This window comes from Apis cerana, linkage group LG15, assembly GCF_029169275.1.
Source record: "Apis cerana isolate GH-2021 linkage group LG15, AcerK_1.0, whole genome shotgun sequence".
NCBI lineage: Eukaryota > Metazoa > Arthropoda > Insecta > Hymenoptera > Apidae > Apis > Apis cerana.
Genome location: NC_083866.1, coordinates 2,224,583 through 2,250,873, shown reverse-complemented (window position 1 = coordinate 2,250,873; position 26,291 = coordinate 2,224,583). Strand labels below are relative to the sequence as shown.

Below are 26,291 nucleotides of genomic sequence, written 5' to 3'. Positions count from 1 at the left end.
GCATCAAGTATAAAAAGATTTAAATTTAAAATTAAAATTAAAATTAAATTAAAATTAAAATTAAAATTAAAATTAAATTAAATTAAAGCGAAAAGAAATATAAGAAATTCATATAATAATGAATAATTTTTTGTTTTTAGCAAAACTTAAAAAATATAATGTACATAAATCATAATATACATAATTTTAAGGAGAGAACATCAGTATATGATTAACTTGAAATTTAAGAAAATTTAAGATTTAAGAAAGACTAAATTTTAATTTCGAATATTTCGAAATATTATATATGATAATTTTCATGTAACGCTAAAATCTTAATATAATAAGAGCATTTTTATAAATATTTCTATAAATAAAGATCACATATATGAGAAAATATTGTTTAAATTCTCATTCTTTACATACAATTGAATATGATTTTATTAATTATATGATTAAAATCCATGAATATACTGATTGATTATCAATGATTCTTCTTACCTTTCTTTATTTATAATAAATATCAATTGCATATTGCATTTGTTAATTCTTTCATATAAAAATTCTTAAATAATGACTTATTTATGATGTATGAACATATTTAAAAGTAAAATATGATTTATTCGTATTACATAAATCTAATTTGTCCTAAATACTTAATTTCATATCGTTATTCTTGTATTTACTACGAATGAGTAATGAATAATCTGCCATAACCTATATAAAAGATTCATATAAAAATTCGAAAATCATTGATAACAGACGGAGTATTAAAGAGAAATTTCTAATCTGTATTTTAAAAATTTTCAGATTTTGGATATATATAGTACATGTGTAAATACATATAATGTAATTTTTTGTTTTTTCTAATTTATTCTAAAGATCGAAATTGATTCATGATTCAAAATTCGATTAATTTTCAATTTTTTGTTGTAACTCATAAATAAGAAATAGAGAAAAAATTTTCAAACAAAAATCTTTTAATGGGGGAACTATTAATCGGTAAATGATTATCCGGTTAATTTTTATATAATTAAAAAATAATTATAAAGTATTTATATATATTTATTAATAATAAAATTTTATAAACATTACTTTTATTGAATTTATTTTTTCACAAATCTTCATCTATAGTTTCCATAATAAAATATCATTATTATGAATATAAAGAAATAAGTATTTTTTTTTATTACAAGTTTTATTCTATTGCTTTTTTGTATTTTATTCTACAATAATCTGGGAGAACTTCTGATTTTCATTGCATTTATTTCAATATGTAATAGAAAATTTCCATACATATATTCGATTTGAACGTGTTACACATAAGGAGAAAAATCCTATATTCATGAATAAATCATATTATGAATTTTCATTTTTGCATCTACAACAATGGAATAATAGAATTACTTCTTACCTTGTGAGAAATGTGAAATTTATTACACTAAGGACGGAATAAATGATTATAAATCAGTAGTGTTAGAGATTTTTAGTAATACTTATAATTTATATAAAAAATATTTGTTTATTTAAGATTATTCTAATTGTAATATAATGAAAATAATAATAATAGAGATATTAATTAATGTAAAAAGAAATGGAATTATATAATATAATAAAGAATATGATTATTAAATCGTAAAACAGCATTTCATTTTCAATAAAAACTGACGTTACATTTGATATTAGAAATTTTATTGTTATATTACATTCTACAGAATTTATAAAATCTATAAAATTTATAAAAAATAATATATCCACTATATTTAAAGAATTTTAGGAAATGAATAGAATTGTATACCAAAAGAAGATATATAGATATTGATATTATGAGATTTATTTAAATTATGAAACAATAATATTTTGTTCTTAAAATACGACAAGAAAATTTTTAAAATCTATGGAATATATAAATTTTGGAAAATTTTATATAATTAGATAAGTAAGGTGAACATTTATATAGCTTTCCTGATTTTAAAATGATGAAATAATTCTATAAATAATTTGAATTAATTGTGCAAACTATCAAATTCAAATCTAATTTTTAAAATCTTTTTTTAATATATATATATAATAAATATGTTTTTTTAATATCTTTTGCAAATATAAATTATTTTCCTTATTATTAAAATAAATGAATTTTTATAAATATGAATTATACATAAACAGAAAAAAATAAAACAGCGTTTAAGCCTCACTTAATTAATAATAAAAAAGGAACTAATTACATCTTTGTCGTTAAATGTTATTAATTCATTTTCTTATAAAATTTATTTAAAATTTAAATATAATCAAAAATCAGACACAAATATTATAATAGATGATAATAATACACATATGATAATATATAATAATAATAATAATAATAATAATAATAATAATAATAATAATAACAATAATAATAATAATAATAATAATAATAATAATAATATAATAATATAATATTAAAAACCAATATAAATTTGACCGATATTCTTAATGCACCTAGAATCGAAAATATAATTTTCATAATTTATAATAATAACTTTATCAATCCAATTTAAATCTTTTGAAATGATAAATCTATTTTGCAGTTTATCAATAATTCATTTATAATTTTTATAAACAATTTATTAATTTATTTTCAGTTATTTTAATTATTAGAATAAAATTCTATAGATTCAAATTTTAATATAAAAAAATTTTGAAATAGATTAAGAAATAAAAAAATTTAGTAGTAGATAATTAGCATATCATATCATTATAATAATAATATATCATTATAATAATATAATAAAAATTTGGAAAAATAGGAAAGCATAATTCAGTAAATCGATAATTAAAAACTTAAACACGTTAAATAATCATACATTAATTTAATAATAGTATATTGATTTATTATAATAGAAATATATTTTAAATAATCAAATATATTTTAATTAATTGAAATAAGTAATCAAATAAAATAAAAAATAAATATACCATACACTGACTAAATCTCTCTTGCTCTTGATAATTGAACATTTAGGAATTTAGTACACTATTTATTGTTTTATATTTCGCAAAACACTGTAACATCTTACTAATTTTTATATGTACATTGGCATCAGCTAGAATAAAAAAAAAATATATTGATGTAAAATAATAATAAATAGTTTATTCAAAGTTATATAATAATTAAAATATATTATAAAAGAATTGCATTTTTTCATTAATAATTTTTTACTTACAAATAGGTGAACATTCGGTAATCAGTTGTTCAGTTTCATTTTCGTCTAAAATTGCACTCACAACATCTCTAGTAACTTCTTCGTTGAAATTTCCATTGTCATCAACCTATCGCAAAAAATACAATAATTTTCTTATATTTCTATATGTACATATATATAATTCTATTTAAGTAATAATATTATTTATACTAACAATATTAAATTTTTTCATCATACATTCAACATATGATTGAACATTTTCATCATCTACATTAATGTTGCCATCATAAATTTCATTTATTATTTCTGAAATTCGAATAAAAAAATGAATAAGAAACATTATTAATTTTATATTTGTTTCCATTATATCCAATTTACGTTCAGTAGCCCCAGTTTCTGGCATGCAAATTGACTGTAGAGTATGTATTCCAGATTTTAATTCCTCATGTGTCTAAAAAAGACATTAAAATCTATTATAAACTTTATATATGAGTTAAATAAAATTTTTTTAAAATAATTATTTATTAAAATAAATATTTATTAAAATAATTTTTATTAAATTTATAATTATTCCTAAAATTCTTAATATATATATATATTGTTTTAAAGATTCTCCATTTATCTTAAACATTAACAAAGTTATCTTAAATATTAATAGCATCTATATTTATAATATCATAATGTGATTAAAGTAAATCTAAAATGCTCGATTCATGTTAAAAATAATATTCCAATGTTTTTGTCATTACATTTAATTATATTCAGAAATAAATATTTCTCAGTAATTCAAAAAAAAAAAAGATTTTTAATCGTAATAATTAAAAATTATTATAAAGATTTTTAATCGTAATAATTAAAAAATAAAACAATACGACCGTAAAATTGATTGTAAAATTAATATATTTATGAAAAAATATAAAAAGATCTAAAATTTAACACAAGAACTTTATCATAAAAAAATTATTAAGTGGCAAATATAAATATAATAATTTAAAAAAAAATAAAACTTTTTATTTCATAGTGGAAAAAGTTTTTTTTTGTTAATTGATTATAATAGAAAAATTCTTTGGTAAAGGAAACATGATAAAATAACATTGAAACGAATGTTTTATCGAAAATATATTTATCGTTTTGTAATTTTTTTAATTTTAAAACTAATTAAAATTACTAAATGATAATTTAGATATAATAGTAATTATTTCTAATTAAATATTCATTATTTTGTAAACATTGAAATATAGTAGATTTAATGATATTTTACAAATATCAATGGAAAAATAATATTGTTAAAAATAAATTTAATGTAACAAATTTATATTAAAAAGAAAAGAATAATCTATCGTAAAGATATAATGTTGCGATAATTATAAATATTTTTAAAGACTTAAACATCGAAGTGGTAGTTAAAACTTAAATAGAGATGCTAAATATAAATTATGCTAAATGTAGATAAAATTAAAAATATTTAAACAATTACCATTGCACTAACGCAAACGCAAATAGCAGAAATAATCACGATCGTTTTCATTTTTCTTTTATATATATTGATTTCAAATAAACAAGAATATTCTTGAAACATTCAACGAGAACTGAACGAACAGCGAATATGCAATCTCTTTTTATACTATAATATATGTAAAATGATATATATATACATTCTATTCTTTCCATCTTAAAATTTTTCTTACTATTATTATACATATATACAATAAATGATTATGCACATTTTTTTTTTCAACAAAAATAAATATTTCCTAAGAACATATCGGATTATGTATTATTTATATAAGAATATTCGAAGAATAAAAGGAAATACTAATTAAAGCGGTAAGAAATGTTTGAATAATTAATTTTTTCTTTCTTAGGTATAATTATGATTTATTAATACCTTTTGCCATCATTATTAATATCTTTTGTATTAAAAATTATTTTTTAATTAAAAATAAAAAATAAAAAATATTATTAAAATAAATAAATTTTTATAAATATTATATATAATTATACATAAACAAAGAAAAATAAAACAGAGTTTAATTAATAATAAAAAAAAATTAATTACATCTTTGCTATTAAATGTTATTAATTTATTTTCTTATAAAATTTATTTAAAATTTAAGTATAAATCAGAAATCAAACACAAATATTATATTATTATAATCATAATAATATTGAATGAAAACCAATATAAACGATTTTATCAATATTTTTTCTAATACATTTAAAGCCAAAAACATAATTTCCATAATCTAAACAATAATAACAAAATCAATCCTATTTAAATCTCGTGAAATGATAAATCTAGTTTGCACTTTATTACTAATTTGTATTGTAACTAAAATTGCAATCTAAAATATTATATATTTTGATAATTTTTATAAATTATAGGTAAAAAAAACTTAAACACGTTAAATTATACATCAATTTATTAATAATAATCTCCAAATATTTTTAATTTAATTATTAATTGATTTATTCAATTTAATTAATTAAAATAAATTAAATTAATCAATTAAAATAAAAAATAAGTAAAAATATTGTAAACAAATCTTTTCTTTTTGATAATTGAGCATTTAAGCATTTAACATTTCTGTTATTGTTTTATATTTCATAATACACTGAAATATCTTAATAATTTTTATACGTACATTGGTATCAGCTGTAATGATAAATGTAAAAAATAGTAAATAAATTATTAAAAATTTTATATAATAATTAAAATACAATAATGTATAAAGAATTATATTTTTTTGTTAATAATTTATTAATTTTTTACTTACAGATAGATGAACAATCGGTAATCATTTGTTCAACTTCATTTTCGTCTGAAAACATTTTTGATATTTCTCTGTTTACACTTTCGTTCAAATTTCCATCTTCGTCAACCTGTTGCCGAAAAATGACAATAATTTCTTTAATACTTCTATATAATATATATTGTATTTAAGTAAGAATACTAGTTATACTAACGATATTGAATTTTTTCATCGCACATTCAATGTATAATAGAACATTTTCGTCTTCCATATTGACATTGGCATCATTAACGTCATCTACTATTTCTGAAATTCGAATAAAAAAATTAATCAGAAATATTATTATTTATATATTTTGTTTTCATTATTTGCAATTTACGTTGATTAACGCCAGTTTGTGCGCTACACATCGACTGTCCAAGACGTAGCGCCGTTTGAAAATCTTTAATTGTCTAAAAAAAACAAAATATATTATCAAAATAATTTTATGTATTAATTAAATAAGATACTTTTTAAAATAATTATTTATTTATTAAATTAATTTTTATTAAACATAAACTTATTTTTAATGTATATTATATGTATATTCTTTTATTCTTCCATTTATCTTAAATATTAACAAAGTTTTAATAGTATCTTTATTTATAATATCATAACGTAATCAAATGAATGATAATGAAAACTATCGAAAACTATAGCTTGATTCAGATTAATATTCCATCATTTTTGCCATTACATTTAATTATTTAAAAATAGAAATCTCTTAGGGATTCAAAAAAAAGATTTTTAATCGAAATAGTTAAAAATTATTTCCTCCCAATTTTTATTATCGAACTAAAATAATACGATCGTAAAATTGATAAAGATTATAAAATCAATATACCTATGAATAAATATAAAAAGATCCAAAATAAATCTAACACAAGAATTTTATTGTAAAAAAAGTAATAAATGACAATATAAATCGCTTCAAATATCAAATTTTTCATTTCATAGTGGAAAATGTTCTTCTCTTAATAGATCATAATAGAAAAATACTTTGGTAAAGAAGACACAATACACTAATATTGAACGTATTTGAATGTTTTATTTAAAATATATTATTTAGTCATTTTAAAATTACTTAATATTATAGAAATAATAATTAAAATTTCTAATTACTGTTATTGATTATTTTGAAAATACGCAAACTCGAAAAGTTTAATAATATAATAATATAAAAACTAACTATAATATAAAAAAGTAATGTCATTAAGTATAAATTAAATATAACAAATTTATAATAAAGAGGAAATAATCTATTGTAGATACAAGTTAATTGTAAATATTTTTTTAAGATAAATATAAAAATAAAAATTAAAATTTAGGTACAAATGTTAAATATTGATAAAAATGTTAAATTATGATAAATGCGAATGAAATAATTTGAACTTACCAATGCACCAACGCAAATCCAAATAGCAGAAATAATCAAAATCGTTTTCATTTTTTGTTTAGATATAAATTTCGAATGAACAAAATTCGAAGTCTTGTATATATACTCTTGAAGTGTATAACGAGAATCGAATGAACGTGTAATGTCTTTTTATACTATATTATACCTGTATTACTTGCACCTTAAAATTTCTCTCTCTAATTATTACAATAATGATTTTGCATATTTTTTTCTCTTTTAAAATTATTTCTGAATTATGTATTAGATTATACATTGATTATATATTTTAAGAACGAATAATGCTTAAAACGAAATATTTAAATAATTAATTTTCGTTTTATCTCTTAAATATCTTTCAAATAATATCTCTTAAACGGTTAATGGAATATAAATGTGAGATAATTTATTTAAATGATCATTTATTTCTTTCTATCTTTTTTCCCTGAACTTTTATACAATATATAAAAAGATCTTATAAAAAGATCTGATAGATAGTTTTATTAATAAAATATTAATGAGCAATTTTCATTTTTATTTTAAGTAAAATTTTATAAGTACATAAATTATAATACATAATTTTAAGAGAAGAAGAACCATAAATGTAAAAATTTTAATTTCGAATATTATATAATTTTCATGAAATGCCAAAACTTTAATATAACAACAAATTTTTACAAATATCTCTATAAATTAAGATTAATGGGAGAATATTGTTCAAATTCTTATTCTCTATATATGTATATGAAAATAATTAAAATCTATAAAAATGTCATACATTGATTGGTTCAACAATTCTCTTTTTTTAAACATCGGATATACTTTTCTAATTAATTTTACGTATTATTGATCATTTGATCATTGTTTCATTCGCAATTTACCATACGATATATATATACGTCCGATTATAATTATTTAATGCATATAATTTATCTTAACTATTTAGTTCTATAATACTATCCTTTTATAATACGAATGAATGAAAATAATTTGTAATAATCTATGTGACGCCTCGATTCAAAAATCATCGATGACGGATTGATTATGAAGGAAAAATTTCCAAATTCTAAAAATTTTGATCTCGCTTCGTTATTATTATAAAAGACAGAGAAAAAGACAACAATTTTTTTCTAATAAAGACTATTATTTAATAAAAGATTGAACAATTATATAATTAATTAGATAATATAATTAAAAAATTATAAATTAAAGATTTTTTATTCAGATTATTCTATTTATTGTGACTTTTTCACATGAAATCTTAATCGATAATCGCTGTATTTTATTCCGCAACTGTATGAGAAAATTGAATCTCATTGTTCCTCTTTCATGTACGGCGCAATAAAAGATTTCTATCATGAATATGTATACATCATCCATGTATTATGCAAGATAAAAAAAAAGCATATTTATAAAAAAATTATATGAATATCATTTTTATATTTAATACAGAATATACATGATTAATTTTTAATTTTTAATTTTTATTAATAAAGATTTCTTGATGATAAAAAATATTGATATATAATTTTCAATAAATTTAGTTTACATATATATGTTTGTTAATTTTTATAATAATAATAAAAATGATTTAAATCCAATAAACATTATTTGTTTATTCAAAATTGTCTAATTGTATAAGTAAGACGCATAAGGTTTATACACTATTCTTGATATCTATTAAATACAATAATTTTACAAATATTTAAATTAAGTGTACAAGTTGATAAATTCAATTTTAATTTTTTTTATTTCGATTACTTGATATTTATTTTATATATGAATTATTAATATATTAATATCTTTTTAGAAAAATATTATTTTTTAATTAACAAATGAATTATAAATGAATTAGAGAATCAAGAAAAAAATATGATAAAATAATATAAGAGCATTACTTCTTAAAAAATATTAATATATATCTTCTTAATTAATATATATTTGATATTAAATGATACTAATTCTCTTACATTTTGTATCTTATTTTGTATCGTATGAGTACTTGGATATACATGTTCCAATTACAATTTTAATAAACATCACATATTTCCATATAGAATACAAAATAAAAAAGACTTAAAAATAATAACCACATATCAGATCATACAAATAATATTTAAATTTTATATAAAAATATAAAAACATGATTTAGTAAAATTTAAATTTAAACGTTAAGTAAACGTTAAGTATATTAATTTGTTAATATTCTTTACATATTATTATTATATCTTAAATATTAATTCTTTAAATATTTTTTTACGATTAAAATAAGATAAAAAGTACGTTTGAATCGTAATAATTATGAATAAATCTTTTCTATTTGATAGTTTAGAGAAATTGCATTGCTTCCATTGTTATTTATTAACTTCAATTTTCGAAAGACACTGCATTAACTTAGTTGCTTTTAAATAAACATTAGCATTGACTGTAATCATAAATATACTTCATATGTAATGATTAATATATATAATAATCGTATTATTTCATTATAATAATTTTTTATTTACAAATGGGTGAATATTCTGTAATTGATTGATTAAAATCATTTTCTTTAAAAACTAGTCCCACGATTTCTTTGATTTGATCTCTTTCTTAAAATTTTCGTTTTCGTCAGTCTATTTCAAGAATAACATAATTTTTTTCATTTTGTTTTTTATAATTTTATTATCTATATTAACCATGTTTAACTTTTTCAATATACTAATTCACTAAACATTCATGTTTTGTAAAGTACACTTGAACATTCTTATCTTCCACATCGACATTGCCTTGAATAACTTGCTTTTCCTGAAATTCGAATAAGAAAATTAATTAAAAATTTTACTATTTTTAAATTTTTCATTATTTGTAACTTACATTAATCAATACCAGTTTCTGCCATGCAAACTGATTGCTCAGCATATAGCTTAATTTTTAATTCTTCAATTGTCTAAAAAAAGCATTAAAATATGTTATGAAAAATAAATTTATGTATTGTATAATTAAATAAAATATTTTAAAAATGATTATTTATTTATTCAATATATGCATATCTTTTTTTAAAAATTTTCTATTCATCTTCAAATATTAAGAAAATTTTCTTATTGGTAATATTTTTATTACTATAATATAAATTATTATGTAATATATAATAATGAAGATTATGTGAAAATAATTAGGTCGATACAAATTAAATTTAACTTCTTATTTTACTTCTATATTTAATTATTTAGAAATATGTGTATTAAGAATTTTAAAATAATATTTAAAAATAATTATATATTGCTGTATTTGTTCTCGATCTATTTCAGTAAGAAATAAAATAGAAACGTAAAGAATACGTGAAATTGATTGTAAAATTAATATATTTATAAATGAAACGAATATAAAGAGATCGAAATCAAATTCGATGTTAAAAAATAATATTATAAAATAAATAATTAATAAACAAAATTATATTATCAATTTTTTCATACTACTAAATTTTTTACAGACTGTGGAAAAGATTCTTTCGTACAAATTATTCGTAATAGGAAAATATTTTTTTTCTGGTGATTAAGATTAATTTAAAATTGTTAAATAACTTGTAAAATTCTTAATTGATTATTTATTATTTATCGTTTTGCAAATATATAGAATCGACAGAATTAATAATACTATTATAAGCCATGGAATGGAATATTATAATCAATATCAATGACGACACAGAAATAACAACATTCGTATTCGAAATATCGATTTAGAGAAGTCGTTTTCCGGACACGGAGCAGAGCGGTTGTATTTCTCTCTGCTTCTCGCACGAATATTATATTGCTTATTAAATAAGTTAATATTATATCAGTGTTATAAATAAACTAGTGTAATTATAAATAAATTAACTATTGTGAATATTGTAAAGAAAATATTGTAAAGAATATTGTAAATAAAGACAAATTATTGAATAAAAATTTATTATAACAAATTTATGTCAAAAAGGAATAATCTATCTATCTATAAAAGATATAAGTTGCGACAATTGAAAATATTTCTAAAGATATAGTAAAGAAAAAAAGTTAAAAATAGAATATGAATAATTATGTCAAATATGAAAAAAAGATGGGTCAAATTAAAAATATTTAAAAAATATTTACCAACAACGCAAAAAGACGCACTAAAGAAAAAGGCAAAAACAACTACAATAATTTTTATTTTCCTTCTTAATACTTCGCAGAAATGATATTTCAAAGAATATTGAACAAAAAATAAATATATAATATCGCATTGCAGGAAATGTTTTTATTTTTAATTGAGGTATAATTATGTTATTACCATCTCAGAATTCTTCTTTTATCAATAATTATAAATAATTCTAATTTTTTTTTTAAAATTCATTAGCATCTCTTCAATCAGATTATACGTTGCTTATATAACATATCTTAGCTTACAAATAATAATAAAGTAATATTTAAAGAATATAAGAGAATATTTATTAAAATGTTGAAAAATTTTATCTCTTGAATATAAACAATGAAACGATTAATAGAATATAAGTCTGAATTTCATTTATCCATCCTTTTTTCAAAATTAATTACATGTAATGGTTTATAAAAAATTTTTTCAATATTATTTATTAATAAAATATTAACGAACAATCGTTTATTTTCAGTAAAATTTTTTAAGTATATAAATTTTTTTTATCAAAAGTTGATGTCAAAAACAATCGATTAAATTAAAATTTAAGGATCTAAAATTTTGCATTCGGATATTTTCTGAATATTTAATAAAGTAATTTCAACGAAATATTCAAATCACAATATAGAAATAATAACAATTTTTTGCAAATCGAAAATTTATTATCTATAATTATTATTATTTCCATGTTAAAATTTTTCTTTCCATTAATACTTTTTCATTTAGATTATGCATCGTTTATATAACATATCAAAACTATATTAAAATAATATTTAAAAAATAAAAGTAAAAATGTAAATATAATATATTTTTTCTATCTTGAATATAAAGTATAAATAAGAAACGATTAAAAAAAATAAATGTGAATAAAATTAAATTTTGTTTAAATAATCGTTTTTTTTAAGATTACATATATAGAAGAAAATTATTTAAAATCCTATAATATATTTAAAAGTCGTCGAAATTATAATAATAAATGTCACACATTCATTGTTTTACCAGAAATTTTCTTTAATCCTTTTTCACGTAAAATTTATTTTTGCAATTCATTTATGCGTTTGATCATTGTTTCACATAGCAATTCGCGATTTATATACAATATATGTACATATAAGTTCGATTGTAAATTACTGATGTATTTAATTTATCTTATCTATTTCATTTCGTAACATTATCTTTGCCATGAATGAATGAATAATCTATTCAAATTAATTCAAAAATTATCGGTAACGTTATCGAATATCGAGGAAAAAATTCTCAAATTTTAAAAATTATATCACACAATTTTTTTCTTTTTTCTATGAAAAAAAATTATGTCATAAATTCTATTTTATTAAACAACAAAATAAATGATTACTCGTTTTTGTGAATTAATTGAAGATTTGACGGTAAAAAATATTGATTTCCTTATAGTCTACAATAATATAAATGTAGTATATACGTGTATTTACTAATTTCATAATAAAGATAAAAATAGTTTAAAAAAGTAAATCCAGAAATATTATTATTAATATTATTCATTTATTTAAAATTATAAATAATAATAATAATAATGAGACGCCAATTACTATAAAAAAAGATAGAATTACATGATATGATAAAAGATATGATTATTAAATCGCAAAACATAATATAATTTATTTATATTTTTTATTAAATACAAATCAATTTTTAATTATTGAATAATAAATGAGATTACAAAAATAAATTGAAGAATCAAGAGAAAATTATAATAAGATAGTATTTAAATTAATTACGTATTTATTATTATTAGGTGCTAATAATTCATTCTTAAGTTATTAAGTTTATTTCAGAATTAAATGTAATAAGAAATGATATGATCATTAAACTCGTAATAAATTAATTATAATGAGAACCAATTCAAATACATTTGATCGATTTTCCTAGAGCTTTAAAGCCGGTAATATATTCTCTATTGATTATTTTATCAATTCCAAATTTCATATATTATTCGTTTAAATCTTACGAAGTGATAAATCTATTTTGTATTAATGATCCGTGTTGCAACTACAATTACAGTTTCGATCTAAAATATTTTAATAATTTTTATAAATAACGGAATAATATAAAATAAATAATAAAAATAATTTCAGAATAAAATTCAATAATTCGTAATTTTATCATAAAAGAATTTCAAAAGATTACGAATCGAAAAGAATTTAGAAATACAAACAAATTGGATTGGACAAATAATAAAAATATAAAAACATAACAGAATGGAGAAGCAACAAAATTTAATGGATAAGTGATCAAAATTTAGACGTTAAATAATTGTATACCAATTTATTAATATAAATCTTTAAATATTTTTTACAATCAAAGTAAAAAGTAGATATCTCGTGTTATAAATAAATTTTTTTTCCTTTTGATGGTTGCATATTTAGAGAAAGTCTACTGCTTTCATCGTTTTATATTTTGAAAAACACTGTACTAACTTACTTGCTTTCAAATATACATTGTCTTCAGCTATAATGATAAATATATGTTAAATGTAATAAACAATGATGAATAATTTATTTAAAGTTTTGTGTAATAATTAAAATATATAATATATAAAGGATATATAAACATAATATATAATATATAGATTTTTTACTTACAGATGGTTGAACATTCGGAGAGTAATTGTTTAACAGCATTCTCATCTATAAGTAATTCCATGACTAATGCGATTCCTTGTGGCTTAAACACACCGTTTTTGTCAAGCTGTTGCAAAAATAACAATAATTTTTTTTTTTATTTCGTGTTTTTATTTTATTCTATAGTATTTATATAGTTAAATATAATTTTATTATTTATACTAACAACGTTGAACTTTTTTAATATACATTCACTGTACAATTGAACTTTTTTATCTTCTACATCGACATTGCCTTGAATAACGTCATTTGCTTTTTCTGAAATTCGAATATAAAAATTAATCAGAAATTTTATTATTTTTAAACTTTTCGTTATTTACAACTTACGTTGATCAATGCCAGTTTCTGTGGCGCAAACTGATTGCTCAGTATGCAACTTAGTTTTTAATTCTTCAATTGTCTAAAAAAAAATTAAAATATTATGAAAATGAAAATAAATTTATGTATTAAATAAAATATTTTAAAAAATGATTATTTATTTATTTGAGGTATTCATATTTTATTATTTTTAAAATATTTTACATGTATCTTCTTTTCAAAATTTTAAATATTAACGAAGTTTTTAATAGTAGTATTTTTATTTATATCATAAAGTAATTATAATGTAATTATATGATATAAGCTCGAAAATTATTTCGATTAAATATAATTTTGAAATTTCTGAGAGAAATCTATTTCTGAATAATTAGTAGCCAAAAAGATAGGGGAACATTATTATTTTTAATCTAAATAATTTTAAATTATTTCATTATATATTTTTATTCTCGATTTTCATGAAATAAAATAGGATCATAAAATTAAAAAGATTGTAAAATTAATATATTTATGAATAAACCAAATACAAAAAGGTCAAAAAGAAATTCAATGCAAAAATTTTATCATAAAATAAATAATTAATAACAAATGATAATATGATCATTCTCTTTTAACACCAAATATGATTTATGAAATGATTTATTTTTTATTAATTATTCATAGAAAATATTGAAAAATAAATCTTAGAAAAATATTTTTTTTTGTAAATATGAATATGTTTATTGAACATGAATATTGGACATGTTTTACCGAAAATATATTTATTATTTTAAATTGAAATTAGGAGATAATTAAAATTCCTAATTGTTAATTATTTATTTATTTTTTATTACTTTGCAAATAATAATATTATATAAGAAGTAACGGAAAATCAGTATGATTAAATAAAAATGATATAATAAATTTATATTAAAAAAAATAATAATTTATCACGAGAATATAAGTTATGAATTGCAAATATTTTTAAATATTTTTATGTAAAAACGTAGAAATAAAATTCAAAATTTAAATTGAGATATGTTAAGTATTAATATTTTCAATAAATACGGAGAAAGTTAAAATTATTTAAATGTTTACCAGAGCACCAACGCAAATGCAAAAGCCAAAAATTAGCACGATAGTTTTCATTTTTCTTTTTAATATGTCAATTTCAGAAACAAGAATTCGACTGATCTCGAAGTATATCCAACCAGAACTGAATACATATCGAATCGTACGAACTATTTTTATAGTTGTCACATAATTATTATCTATATTACTTCCATATTAGAATTTCTCCTACCAATGAAATTCTCCTAAATGAATTAATCATTCTGCATGATCTTCTTTTTTTTTTTTTTTTTTAAGAAAACTCATTTCTTCAGTCAGATTATGCATCGTTTATATAACATATTTGAACAATAATGTTTAAACAATAAAAGGGAATATTTATTAAAATAATAAGAAATATCCAAATCTTTATATCTTGGATAAAACGATTAATAAAAAATAAATGTGAATAAAATTGAATCTTGTTTAAATGATCGTTTGACCATTCTTATTTTTTTAAGATTATATGATAAGAAAATTATAGAAAAAAAAATTATTCAAAATCTTGTCCTTTATGATATATTTAAAAGTCATTAAAATTTATGTGTATGTCGCATAATGTTCATTCGATTTTAGGAATTCTTTTTAACCCTCTTTCTTTCACGTAAGATTTATTTTCGCGATTCATTTTTGCGTTTAATCATTGTTTCATATAGCAATTCGCGATTTGTGCGATATATATTGTATATACATATACGTTCAATTATAAAACACACATCCAACGTATCGAATTTATCTTAATTATTTAATTTCGTAGCATTGTTCTTCAATGTACGCGAATAAATGAATAATCTATTATAACTTGTACCTCGATTCAAAAATCGTCGATGACAGATTAACAAAGGTCTCCTACTCGTAAATTTGTTTAAATAATTTTGAAATATTCGAAATGTAGTGTATATTTGAATATGATAATATTTTAAGCAATTTTTCCGTCTCTCTCTTTCTCTTTAAATTTTTAGAGAGATAAAATTAATTCGTGAAAATTAATTAAGTTATTTTTCCACTTTTATAATTCGTCAATTGTAAAAGATAGAAAAAAAGTTTTCAAAATTGTTTCTCTTAATGTGAATCATTATCATTTAATAAAAAATTTCATCAATTGTAGAAAAAAGTTATAATTTTTTTTTTAATTCATTTTTCTTTTTAACGTGAAATCTTTATCAACAGTTTCAATAATTATAAAACTAACATAAATAAATATCTTTTTTTATTATAAATACCAATTTATTGTATTTTGTTCCATAATAATTTTCGCAAGAATTTCTAGATCTCATTGTAAGTATGATATATTTCATAACTATTTTTTTTAACATTTATTTGATAAGATAATTTATAATATTGAAATAAGAAATGAAGAAAAAAAAGAACTTTGATATATCTTTATTAAAACTTTCTATTTTTAATGTGATTATCGAATTTTATTTTTTATTTTTTGAAATGAATAGATTATGTAGGATATAATATGCAATTCAAATATATATAAAAAGGCATAATAATAGCAATACTTAGATTATTGTGAATATATATACAGTATATATTTATTCTACATATTAACGAAATTTTTTGAAAGATATGTTTAAAATATAAAAATTTTGCACCATTTTGGTACATGTTATATAATAGCATGATTATCGCACATTATGGAACAACAAGGCAAATATACCAGATCTTGTTGTGAAAAACAAAATCTACTGGACTTTGAAAATTACTTGATTGATTTCTCATCGATATGTCCACTATCTTAATATATATTTTTTTTGACATATATTATTTGGATTTGTTCATGCTCGATTGGCTTGATTAAGCAACGTATTTCGTAATATTAATAATTCATGTTAATAATTAACAAAGTAACAGAATGTTTTTTCAAAGGAAAATGTTGCTTGAAATTTCATTTAACAGATGTTCCAACATTTTGAAATCTCTTGTGCATCTCTTTTTTTTTAAAATTTGTTTCGAAAATATAAATATAATTTTCTAATCAAACCAGAATAATAGGCTAAATTGGCTTGTTAATCCTTATAATAGTATAAGAATGAGAATATATTTCAAGTTTTGGTTAACTCTTTAGAAATATATATGTGCATACTTAATCTTGTATTTTTTTTAAATTAAACTATTCTAAGTAAAGTAAAAATTAAAAATCTACCAAAGAATTTTTCATTGCAGAATGTTTTAATAATAAAAAAAACTCGAACATTCTGATAATATTTTGTTATAATTCATAAATCAGTGTTTTGAATGTATTGTAATGATGCCTTTATTGACCTTATAACCTAAAGAGATTAAGATGTTTTGGATTCAGAGAATATTAGTTATTCTCATTTTTAATTTTACAAAGTGGACCAAATATTCATATTACCCATTTATATTTTATCATTACATCCTAGAGATGTATCAAATACATTTACTTCTTTTTTAATCCAAATCAATCGTGTTTTTTGTTAATATAAGCTATTTTGTTTTTATCGAAATATTATGATTTCATTGTTATGATTCAGAATTTTTCTTTATTCATCAGTTTGTCATATTCTTCAGAATGTCCTTCTATTATCGTCCTTCTATTTATCGAAACATGAGAAATCATAACATTAATTCTATATAAACTGTTTCGAATTGATAAATAGTGAAATCATAAATAAACCTGAACTATAGAGCTAAGTCGAGACATAATCAACATAACGACATAATTCAAATATATTTGAAGAATATTTAAAGTCGATTTTCTTGAAATCTTATAAAAATTTTATAAAAAAAATTTTTTAAAATATATTCTACACTTTTGATTTATTTGTTGATTTGAATCATCTCCTTTCTGAGTGTTATCACTTATTGCTCATTTATTATATTCATAAGTTTATGCAGCCAGTTCTTTTCGTTGAAACTAAAATAAATATTTCTTTCGTCCATTTATAGTTATTGAATAATCACATTGGAAGACAGTTTTGAAGGATAAACCCTCTCAATTTGTATGGCCAGGTCGTAGTTCCACAATAGTCCCAAGGCGCGTAAGTATGACAAATGGTTATTGCTGCTATATTTGTATTTAAATTGAGGACCTGGAAAGGGAACCTGGTTAGGGAACTGTACTCGCTCATAAATTACTATTGAAAATACTCGAGCTATTGTGAAAATAAAATTCAGACTGTCTGACCATTTCACAAGTCTTGGCTTTATTCTTAACAATGTTTTTCTAGAATATTAAAATAATATTTAATCGAAATAATTATGAATTATAATATTTCAATTTTTGTTCCTGATATATTTTACGAAATAAACTGAAAAGCAAATATTATAATCATAAAAAAAACTGATGAATATAGTAAAATTTCTTCTATTATTGTAATAAAAATAATTTTATATATTTCTTTTTAAATTATTGAAAACTCACTAATATTTCTCAATATCAAATTATTCGTCTGTTATATAACAATATCTGAAGAATTAAAGAGAACGTTTATTAAAATTATAAGAAATATTCAAATAATTAATCTCTCGAATATAAATTGTAACATGATTAATAGAATTTAAATATAGATAAAATGGAATTTTATTTAAATAATCATTTATTCCCTTTTTTTTATTTTTTTCTCAAAATTAATTGTATATAAACAAAAATATTTGTACACTTCAATATTGCAATTAATATTGCAATAAATGTCTTTAAATGAAGCGTCTTCGTTATGTATCATTACCAATACATACCTATATATATATCATAAAGTATTTTATAACATAAAAGTTTTAAAATCACTCTAGATAATAACGCTTGGTTTAAAAAAAATGTTGAGTAAATTAATAATTAAATACATAATAACAACAAAAAATCCTAAAATGAAAAAATTATATAGGAAGTAAATTGTAATATTGCAATAAAAAAAATAATCAGATAATTGTATAAAATGTTACTTAAATTGATCTTAATAAAATATAAAAATATGATTGAGAAAGAAAAATTCAAATTATAAAATAAAATATCTGCTATTATAACAAACATAAAATTAAAATTTATTTGGTAAATAAAAACATATATAACTCTCATCATTTGAATAATTTGTAAAATATTTGTTGTATAAAAAAAGTTTGAAATAAAATTGTTGTTTTGTATAATATAAAGATAGTAGATAATGTAAGAAAGTATTATTTACAGATAATATAAAAAAATACATGTAATATAAAATGCATATATATATATAGTATGTTATATAAAGTTAAAAAAAAAACAAGTAAAATATATAAGGATTATATAATATATTAGAATACATTTTTTTACAATACATTTATTAAAATATATATATAATAATTTTTATATCTTCTTTATATCTGTTTAATTAAAATAATTACATTATTACAATTATAATTGTTCAATATTGTATAATTTATGAATATCGAAACATTACCAAACAATAAATCGTTAAATTCAAAGTATTCTAATTTTTTAGTTTTTAGATTTTTAGAAAGATTTTTAACTATTCAAAAGTTAAGGCTCAAAATTTCGAAAGAAATATTTTAATATTATTTCCTATAATTTTGAAAACTTTTATGCTTCGATTTGCTTGAAATTCTAAAAATAAACATTTTTTAAATAGAAATACTATATAGAAAAAATTTTTGATCGAAAGTTAAGATTTTGCAGAAAAGATTTTACCCTATATAATTAATAATATCAATCCCTGCATCATTGAGCAGGAGTAATGCTATACAAGATATAAAAATTTTATTTTTGTATTTAATAATATAGATACAAATTTTTATTTTACATTTTTTGTGTAATTTAATTTTATTGATGTATTTAAATTATAGCACGTTATAGATGGCATGAGAAATATCTTGATCTATTTTTTTTTTATTGACTCAATATTTCAAAATATGGGTTATTAAATCATATAAGATAAATTTTGTCAAATATGTTCCAGAATCTGTTCCAACTTCATTTATAATTTTAATCAAAATATTATGCATTTTATTCATTTTTATAAATAAGAATAATTTGTTTCTGTAAAATAAAATTCAAAAATATATAATCAAAAGATAAAATTTCGAAATATATAGATTATGAAATAAATTAGATTTAAAAATAAATAATTACATACGATATTATAATTCTTGTTTTTATGCTCATTATTATTATATTTATTTATTATTATATTTTATTTATTATTTATTTATTATTAGTATTATATTGTTAGTATCAACAATCATTTGTTTAGATTAAAATCAATATAGGTACAAAGACTAAGACATCAAATATAATAATCATATTAATAATATTTTATTAATTTAAGTTTTCAAATGTTTGTTTATTAAAATTGGCAGCACATGAATTATTAATTAAACTATTATTCAAATATCTTCATCAGATTGTTGTCTATGAAACACTGCAGTAATTTACTAGATTTCTTACACGAATTGGATTCAGCTGTAATAATAAAAGTACAATAATATAATAAATATTAACATTTTTTTAAACAATAAACAATTAAAAATATTATTTAAAAGTTAGAAAATATATAAAAAATCGTATTTTGTAAATAAATATTTTTTCTACTCACTGATATCTTTACAATTGTTGACTAATCGATTGACCTGTTCACTGTCTAATTTTGTTGTTCTTTCTCTGAATTTTTCTTCGTTGAAAGTTGTGTCTGCGTTAACCTGTTATAAAAATGAGAATGAATTTTTTTTTTATTATACTTTTCTATGCATAATTATATATACAATTATATATACAATTCTGTTTAAATAATTTCATCATTTATACTTACAAATCCGACTTTCTTCAGCATGCAATCAACGTAACAAGCCAATTTTTCATCATTTTTATCAAAAATACCCTTCTTAACGTCGTCTGCTTTCTCTAAAATTTGTATAAAAAAAATTAATCGGAAATTTTATTATCATTAAATTTTGTAAATTTATTACAATTTATGCAACTTACGTAGGTCAATACCATTTTCTTCGACACAAACTGACTCTATTTTACGTAGCTTAGTTATTGATTCTTCCGAAACTGCCTAAAAGAATATTAAAATAAGTTATGAAAACAGGAATAAATATTGATTACTTAAAATATTTAAAAAATTATTATTTCTATTTATCTCTATTAAATTGATTTAAATTATTTTAATAATTGCTTTTAAAGTACTTTATATATATTATATTAAGTATTTAAGTTTCGAAATTTCATTCCCTATAGTTGAGAAATCTTCATTTATAATATTATTAATCATACAATAATGAGCTTGAAAATTATCGTTCAATTCAAATTAAAAGTAATGAGATTCTCCTATCTTCTTTGCAACGATATTGAATTATTCACAATGTCTTTTGAATATTTCATGGAAAATAAAATAATTTTTCATGGAAATAAATATAAATTATTATATTTTAATCTTCAATCTATTTCGATCTATTTGAAAATTAAATTAATAAATAAAAATAATAAAGTAATAATAGATTTATAAATAAAATAAATAATTAATTAGGAATAATAGCATAATTAATTCTTTCAGGCACTAAATTATTCATAAATTAAAGGAAAAAATCTATTTTATTAATTATTAATAATGAAAAAATATTTCTTCCTAAGAATATATATCATTATAAAGAAAGCATAATATAATTTAATGTTTTAAAATTATGTTTTACTGAAACGAATATATTTATTATTTATTAATTTTTTAAAATTCATTACTATTTCACGATATACAAAATCAAACGAAAAAATTATCAATATTATATAAATAATAACAGAAAAGAAATATTATCAAATAAAAATTCAATATAATAAGTTCCTATAAAAAAAGGGAACAATTTGTTGCAAAGACATAAATTACGAAAAGTGCAAATTCATGTTTTTTTAACATAAATATGAAGATAAAATTAAAATATAAATCTAAATATTTACAGCAAATATGGAAGAAAATAAAAATATTTGAAAATTACCAGAATACCAACGAGACAAAAAGCAAAGATAAAAATAATCGTCTTCATTTTTGAATTTATCAATCTTGAAGACTGTATATTCTTAAAGTCTGTTCACCGAGAACTGAATAAACATTGGATGTACCACATGTTTTTATAGTTGTAGGTATAATCATTATCGGTGATACCCTCATGTCATGATTTTTCCCTCCACTGGTACCAACAATGGTTTCGTATTATTCGAATGGAAGTTCATCGCCATTTCCCTTTAGGTCGATTATTAGAATGCGCATCAATTGCATAATAATATGTGAAAAATAGAAAAGAACGTTTATTGAAATTGAGATAATCTTTTTTCTTACATTCGAATATAAAAGATAGATGATTTAAAATAATTTTCTTTTTTTTCTCATTTTTTTTTAGAAAGTTTTCCATAAAATTTAATAACACACATATGAAGAATATTTATATGTAAAATATCCTTATTTTATTTTTAGAAATGGAAATCCTATTTGTATTTGGATAAGTTCATAAATGCATATTTAAAAATATATGTTTATAAATCTTTTTAAAAAAAATAGAAACGAGAGAGAAGAATATGGATAAACATTCTTTTTGCATTCTTCGTGGATTATTTATATCTATGATTATTATTTTTATTCTAGATTTTCAAAAATCTAAAAAAATATTAAAGTTTGAATTTCTATTTTAATATATGTTCCTTTCATTAAACGTTTAAAAAGTTCCATTTTATCATTTTTGAAAAGATAAATTTTCGTTCTTGCAAAAAAATATTCAAAGTATAGTATGCGAGCTGCAAAATTTTTTATCCAAATTTATAATTTCGTGTCACTAAAAACGAATATATAATATAAGATGTAACGAAAGCACAAAAAGCTTAAAACTAAGTATAACAATTTTCATTTTTCTTTTAGATATAATTTCAAAAAAACAAGATTTAAATATTCTTAAAGTATATCAAACGAGAACTGAATATATCGAATTGAACATAGTGTTTTTATATTATAATGCTGTAATACAATCTATATCGTATTCAAAAGTTAAGTATTTGATGTCATTAACTTACTTTAGTTCTCTATGTTGCATTCTTCATGAATAGAAGAACTGTAATAATATCTATCCAAAACGAATTCGATCATTTTGCAGATCTGAAAAATTGGAATTAAAATTATTAAATCCATAATTAGATTTTAAATTGGTTTCTATTATTGCTTACCACTATATATAAAAAAAAGTAGTTGAATGGCGATTGCATGCCAAGATCTTAATAAATTTATACTTTTGTTTGCTATTGTACACATAGAAATAACAATCAATCATTTTATACAAATATCTCGAAGACTAGAATTAAGAAAGAATTATATGTATAGAAAAAAGTTGAATTTCATCTTAATTATTGATACAACGAGTGGAGGATTTTAAGGATTGAGAAATTGTGCTACAAGAATACAATGATTCATAGGATTTCCGCAAATTTATAATTTTCGAAATATTAAAATTATTGATACTATTATTATTATTGAATTTTGCTTATATCCAAATGCTTATCTATTGTTTTTCATACATTATAATGGTTTTTTCAATTTAAAATAACTTATTGTTGCTATTTATTCATTTTCTTTTGGATTCCTTATCTTTATCCAAATTTATTATGGATAAATATTAAATGTTTATACATTTACTCATTGTGATATGTTTATCACAAAATTTCATAAATTTCGCTGACTTCGTAAGTTATGATTCACGGATTAAATATAAATATAAATACAATATAAATTATTTTATATCGCATCAATTTCCTCCTATTTATAATATACAAATTTATACGATAATCGACAATGAAACTTTTCTTTTTTTAATAAGTACATATTTAATATATTAGATTAGCTAATTAATTTATAATAAATGGATTAATAAGTTTTATAATTTTTTAAACATTTATTTTTAGGAAAAATATTAAACTATATAAATAAAAATATTATTATTATAAATTCACTCAATATATTATATCAAAAATTTTTATTTTATTTTTTTTTTATTAATTTTTGACCTAATTTAATTTAAGAAAAGTGATCTATCTTCCTGTATTGATGAAATTATCCTATATTTTTGTTTTCCTATATTTAAATATTCAGACATTAATTTTTTAATATATCATATATATAAATACTTATTTTTCAAAATTACATTCGGAATTTTAATCAATGTAAAAATTTTATCATATAAATACTTTGAGAACAATTTCAATTAGCATAACTTGTTTTAAAATAAAAATTTTTTATCAAAATCATTTAAATCACTTTTGCAATTATTTAGATTGCTGTTTATATATTTTGTATAATAAATTTCGAAATAGCTGTATCAATAACCATAATTTATTTTATATATTTATACACTTATCTACAAAACAAAAAATATAAATATCATTTTTCATTTAATCATTTTTGGCTCAATTGTATTTTATTGTCATTAAACAAAATTCTAAAAATTGAGAAAACGTGAAGAATAATTGTTTCAATTTTTAGCCTTGAAGCCTTTTGTTAGAAACCACGTTGAAATATTTTTTTTTTTTTTTGATAAAATGAAAAGGAGATAGGAATATAAAAATAAAGAGATCGTAGCAAAATTAGAAACGTTATCAAACCAACAGTATGAATAAATAGACTGAATCATTCTGAACAAGATAATACACAATGAAAACAATCGAATCGAACGCTTTATGATTTTATAAAACAACTCAAGCAAATTCTTGTCGGAATATAAAAATAAAGAGATCGTAATAGAATTAGAAATGTTATCAAACTGGTATGAATAATAAATTGAATTATTCAGAACAAGATAATACATAATGAAAATTATCGAACGCTTTATGATTTTATAAAACAACTCAAGCAAATTCTTGTCGGAAAGCCATATTTATTATATAACAACTAATATATATATCATAAATTAAATTAATCGAATATTTCTCATCGATAGATGGAATTAAATTTGTGACTAGTAAAGTTTAAATAAAACATATGCACCTGATAACACTGGAAATTATTATTTTTTTTTTTTTTCTTATTTTAGAATCTTACTTTATGCAAGTTAATTTATAATAAAATGGTAAAGCAAGCTCAAGATAATTCTTCAAGGGTCAAGTACTGCACAAGCAGTACGATAAATGTAATGATATATAATGTGTATAAATATATAAATGTAATGACATATGATGTATAATATAAACAAATCCTTTCTCTTGGAAACGAATCGAAAATGATTGAAATTTCTTTTATTATATTTCTTTACTATACTCGAATTATATTAATTATATTTACGCAATTATAAATTAATATACCTTCATTATAAAAAAAAATTTTAAATGTAACGATACAGTAAAAATACATTTTTTTATGGAAAATAAAATAATTACAAAAATATTTGGAAATATACAAATTTTTAATTGAAATATAATTTTATTCCTAATTTGAAGATTATTCAATTTCTATATTATTTATAAGATTACGGTATCATCATGACTGAATAAAAATTAAGGAAATAATAAATAATTAATCCACAATAATTAATAACTAATTAATAATAAATAATAAATATAGCTATAACATGTTACATAACAACTCATTCCTGAATTAGATGAAATCTAGGTAAAATTGAAATAAGGATCTATAAAAAATTTTAATAATTCGAAAATTTAAAAAATAATAAAAAAAATTTTTTTATTAAAAAAATTGATACAATAAAATTATAACCATTATTCTCGAAAAGTAAGATATTATCT

General features: G+C 19.1%; 4 protein-coding genes and 1 long non-coding RNA gene across 5 annotated transcripts; all 5 read right to left on the bottom strand.

The window, feature by feature from the left end:
- Positions 1-2,816: 2,816 nt before the first annotated feature.
- Positions 2,817-4,783, bottom strand: LOC133667370 (uncharacterized). Its single transcript, XM_062085421.1, has 5 exons — positions 4,642-4,783; positions 3,543-3,615; positions 3,379-3,470; positions 3,186-3,291; positions 2,817-3,065 (listed from the first exon to the last, which is right to left on the bottom strand). Exons 1-5 carry the CDS (start codon positions 4,741-4,743, stop codon positions 2,980-2,982), a joined length of 459 nt encoding a protein of 152 aa, XP_061941405.1. The 5' UTR covers positions 4,744-4,783; the 3' UTR covers positions 2,817-2,979.
- Positions 3,543-7,688, bottom strand: LOC108000785 (uncharacterized). The gene is made up of 5 exons (XM_017061395.3): positions 7,353-7,688; positions 6,297-6,369; positions 6,132-6,223; positions 5,942-6,047; positions 3,543-5,820 (listed from the first exon to the last, which is right to left on the bottom strand). Exons 1-5 carry the CDS (start codon positions 7,401-7,403, stop codon positions 5,735-5,737), a joined length of 408 nt encoding a protein of 135 aa, XP_016916884.2. The 5' UTR covers positions 7,404-7,688; the 3' UTR covers positions 3,543-5,734.
- A 1,257-nt stretch (positions 7,689-8,945) lies between these two features.
- On the bottom strand, positions 8,946-11,582 carry LOC108000788 (uncharacterized). The gene is made up of 4 exons (XR_001766603.3): positions 11,459-11,582; positions 10,206-10,278; positions 9,857-10,136; positions 8,946-9,774 (listed from the first exon to the last, which is right to left on the bottom strand). It is a non-coding gene; the product is annotated as an uncharacterized LOC108000788 (long non-coding RNA).
- A 2,205-nt stretch (positions 11,583-13,787) lies between these two features.
- On the bottom strand, positions 13,788-15,707 carry LOC108000784 (uncharacterized). Its single transcript, XM_017061394.2, has 5 exons — positions 15,551-15,707; positions 14,486-14,558; positions 14,325-14,416; positions 14,120-14,225; positions 13,788-13,985 (listed from the first exon to the last, which is right to left on the bottom strand). Exons 1-5 carry the CDS (start codon positions 15,599-15,601, stop codon positions 13,900-13,902), a joined length of 408 nt encoding a protein of 135 aa, XP_016916883.1. The 5' UTR covers positions 15,602-15,707; the 3' UTR covers positions 13,788-13,899.
- A 5,106-nt stretch (positions 15,708-20,813) lies between these two features.
- Positions 20,814-22,670, bottom strand: LOC107999620 (general odorant-binding protein 56d). Its single transcript, XM_017059570.3, has 5 exons — positions 22,511-22,670; positions 21,504-21,579; positions 21,331-21,422; positions 21,118-21,220; positions 20,814-20,984 (listed from the first exon to the last, which is right to left on the bottom strand). Exons 1-5 carry the CDS (start codon positions 22,556-22,558, stop codon positions 20,905-20,907), a joined length of 399 nt encoding a protein of 132 aa, XP_016915059.1. The 5' UTR covers positions 22,559-22,670; the 3' UTR covers positions 20,814-20,904.
- Between the last annotated feature and the right edge of the window lie 3,621 nt (positions 22,671-26,291).

What these genes read in the sequence shown, in the direction of transcription:
- LOC108000785 (XM_017061395.3), bottom strand. Translation starts at nt 7,403, where the DNA reads ATGAAAACGATTTTGATTATTTCTGCTATTTGGATTTGCGTTGGTGCA. An exon ending in GGATTTGCGTTGGTGCATTG is followed by an intron (nt 6,370 to 7,352) that starts GTAAGTTCAAAT and finishes TGTTTTTTTTAG; the next exon opens with ACAATTAAAGATTTTCAAAC. An exon ending in TACCGATTGTTCATCTATCT is followed by an intron (nt 5,821 to 5,941) that starts GTAAGTAAAAAA and finishes TTATCATTACAG; the next exon opens with CTGATACCAATGTACGTATA.
- LOC108000784 (XM_017061394.2), bottom strand. Translation starts at nt 15,601, where the DNA reads ATGAAAACTATCGTGCTAATTTTTGGCTTTTGCATTTGCGTTGGTGCT. An exon ending in TATTAAAAAAGTTCAACGTT is followed by an intron (nt 14,226 to 14,324) that starts GTTAGTATAAAT and finishes TTTTTGCAACAG; the next exon opens with CTTGACAAAAACGGTGTGTT. An exon ending in CTCCGAATGTTCAACCATCT is followed by an intron (nt 13,986 to 14,119) that starts GTAAGTAAAAAA and finishes TTATCATTATAG; the next exon opens with CTGAAGACAATGTATATTTG.
- LOC133667370 (XM_062085421.1), bottom strand. Translation starts at nt 4,743, where the DNA reads ATGTTTCAAGAATATTCTTGTTTATTTGAAATCAATATATATAAAAGA. An exon ending in GCGTTTGCGTTAGTGCAATG is followed by an intron (nt 3,616 to 4,641) that starts GTAATTGTTTAA and finishes TGTCTTTTTTAG; the next exon opens with ACACATGAGGAATTAAAATC. An exon ending in AGAAACTGGGGCTACTGAAC is followed by an intron (nt 3,471 to 3,542) that starts GTAAATTGGATA and finishes TTCGAATTTCAG; the next exon opens with AAATAATAAATGAAATTTAT.
- LOC107999620 (XM_017059570.3), bottom strand. Translation starts at nt 22,558, where the DNA reads ATGAAGACGATTATTTTTATCTTTGCTTTTTGTCTCGTTGGTATTCTG. An exon ending in TTTGTCTCGTTGGTATTCTG is followed by an intron (nt 21,580 to 22,510) that starts GTAATTTTCAAA and finishes ATATTCTTTTAG; the next exon opens with GCAGTTTCGGAAGAATCAAT. An exon ending in CAACAATTGTAAAGATATCA is followed by an intron (nt 20,985 to 21,117) that starts GTGAGTAGAAAA and finishes TTATTATTACAG; the next exon opens with CTGAATCCAATTCGTGTAAG.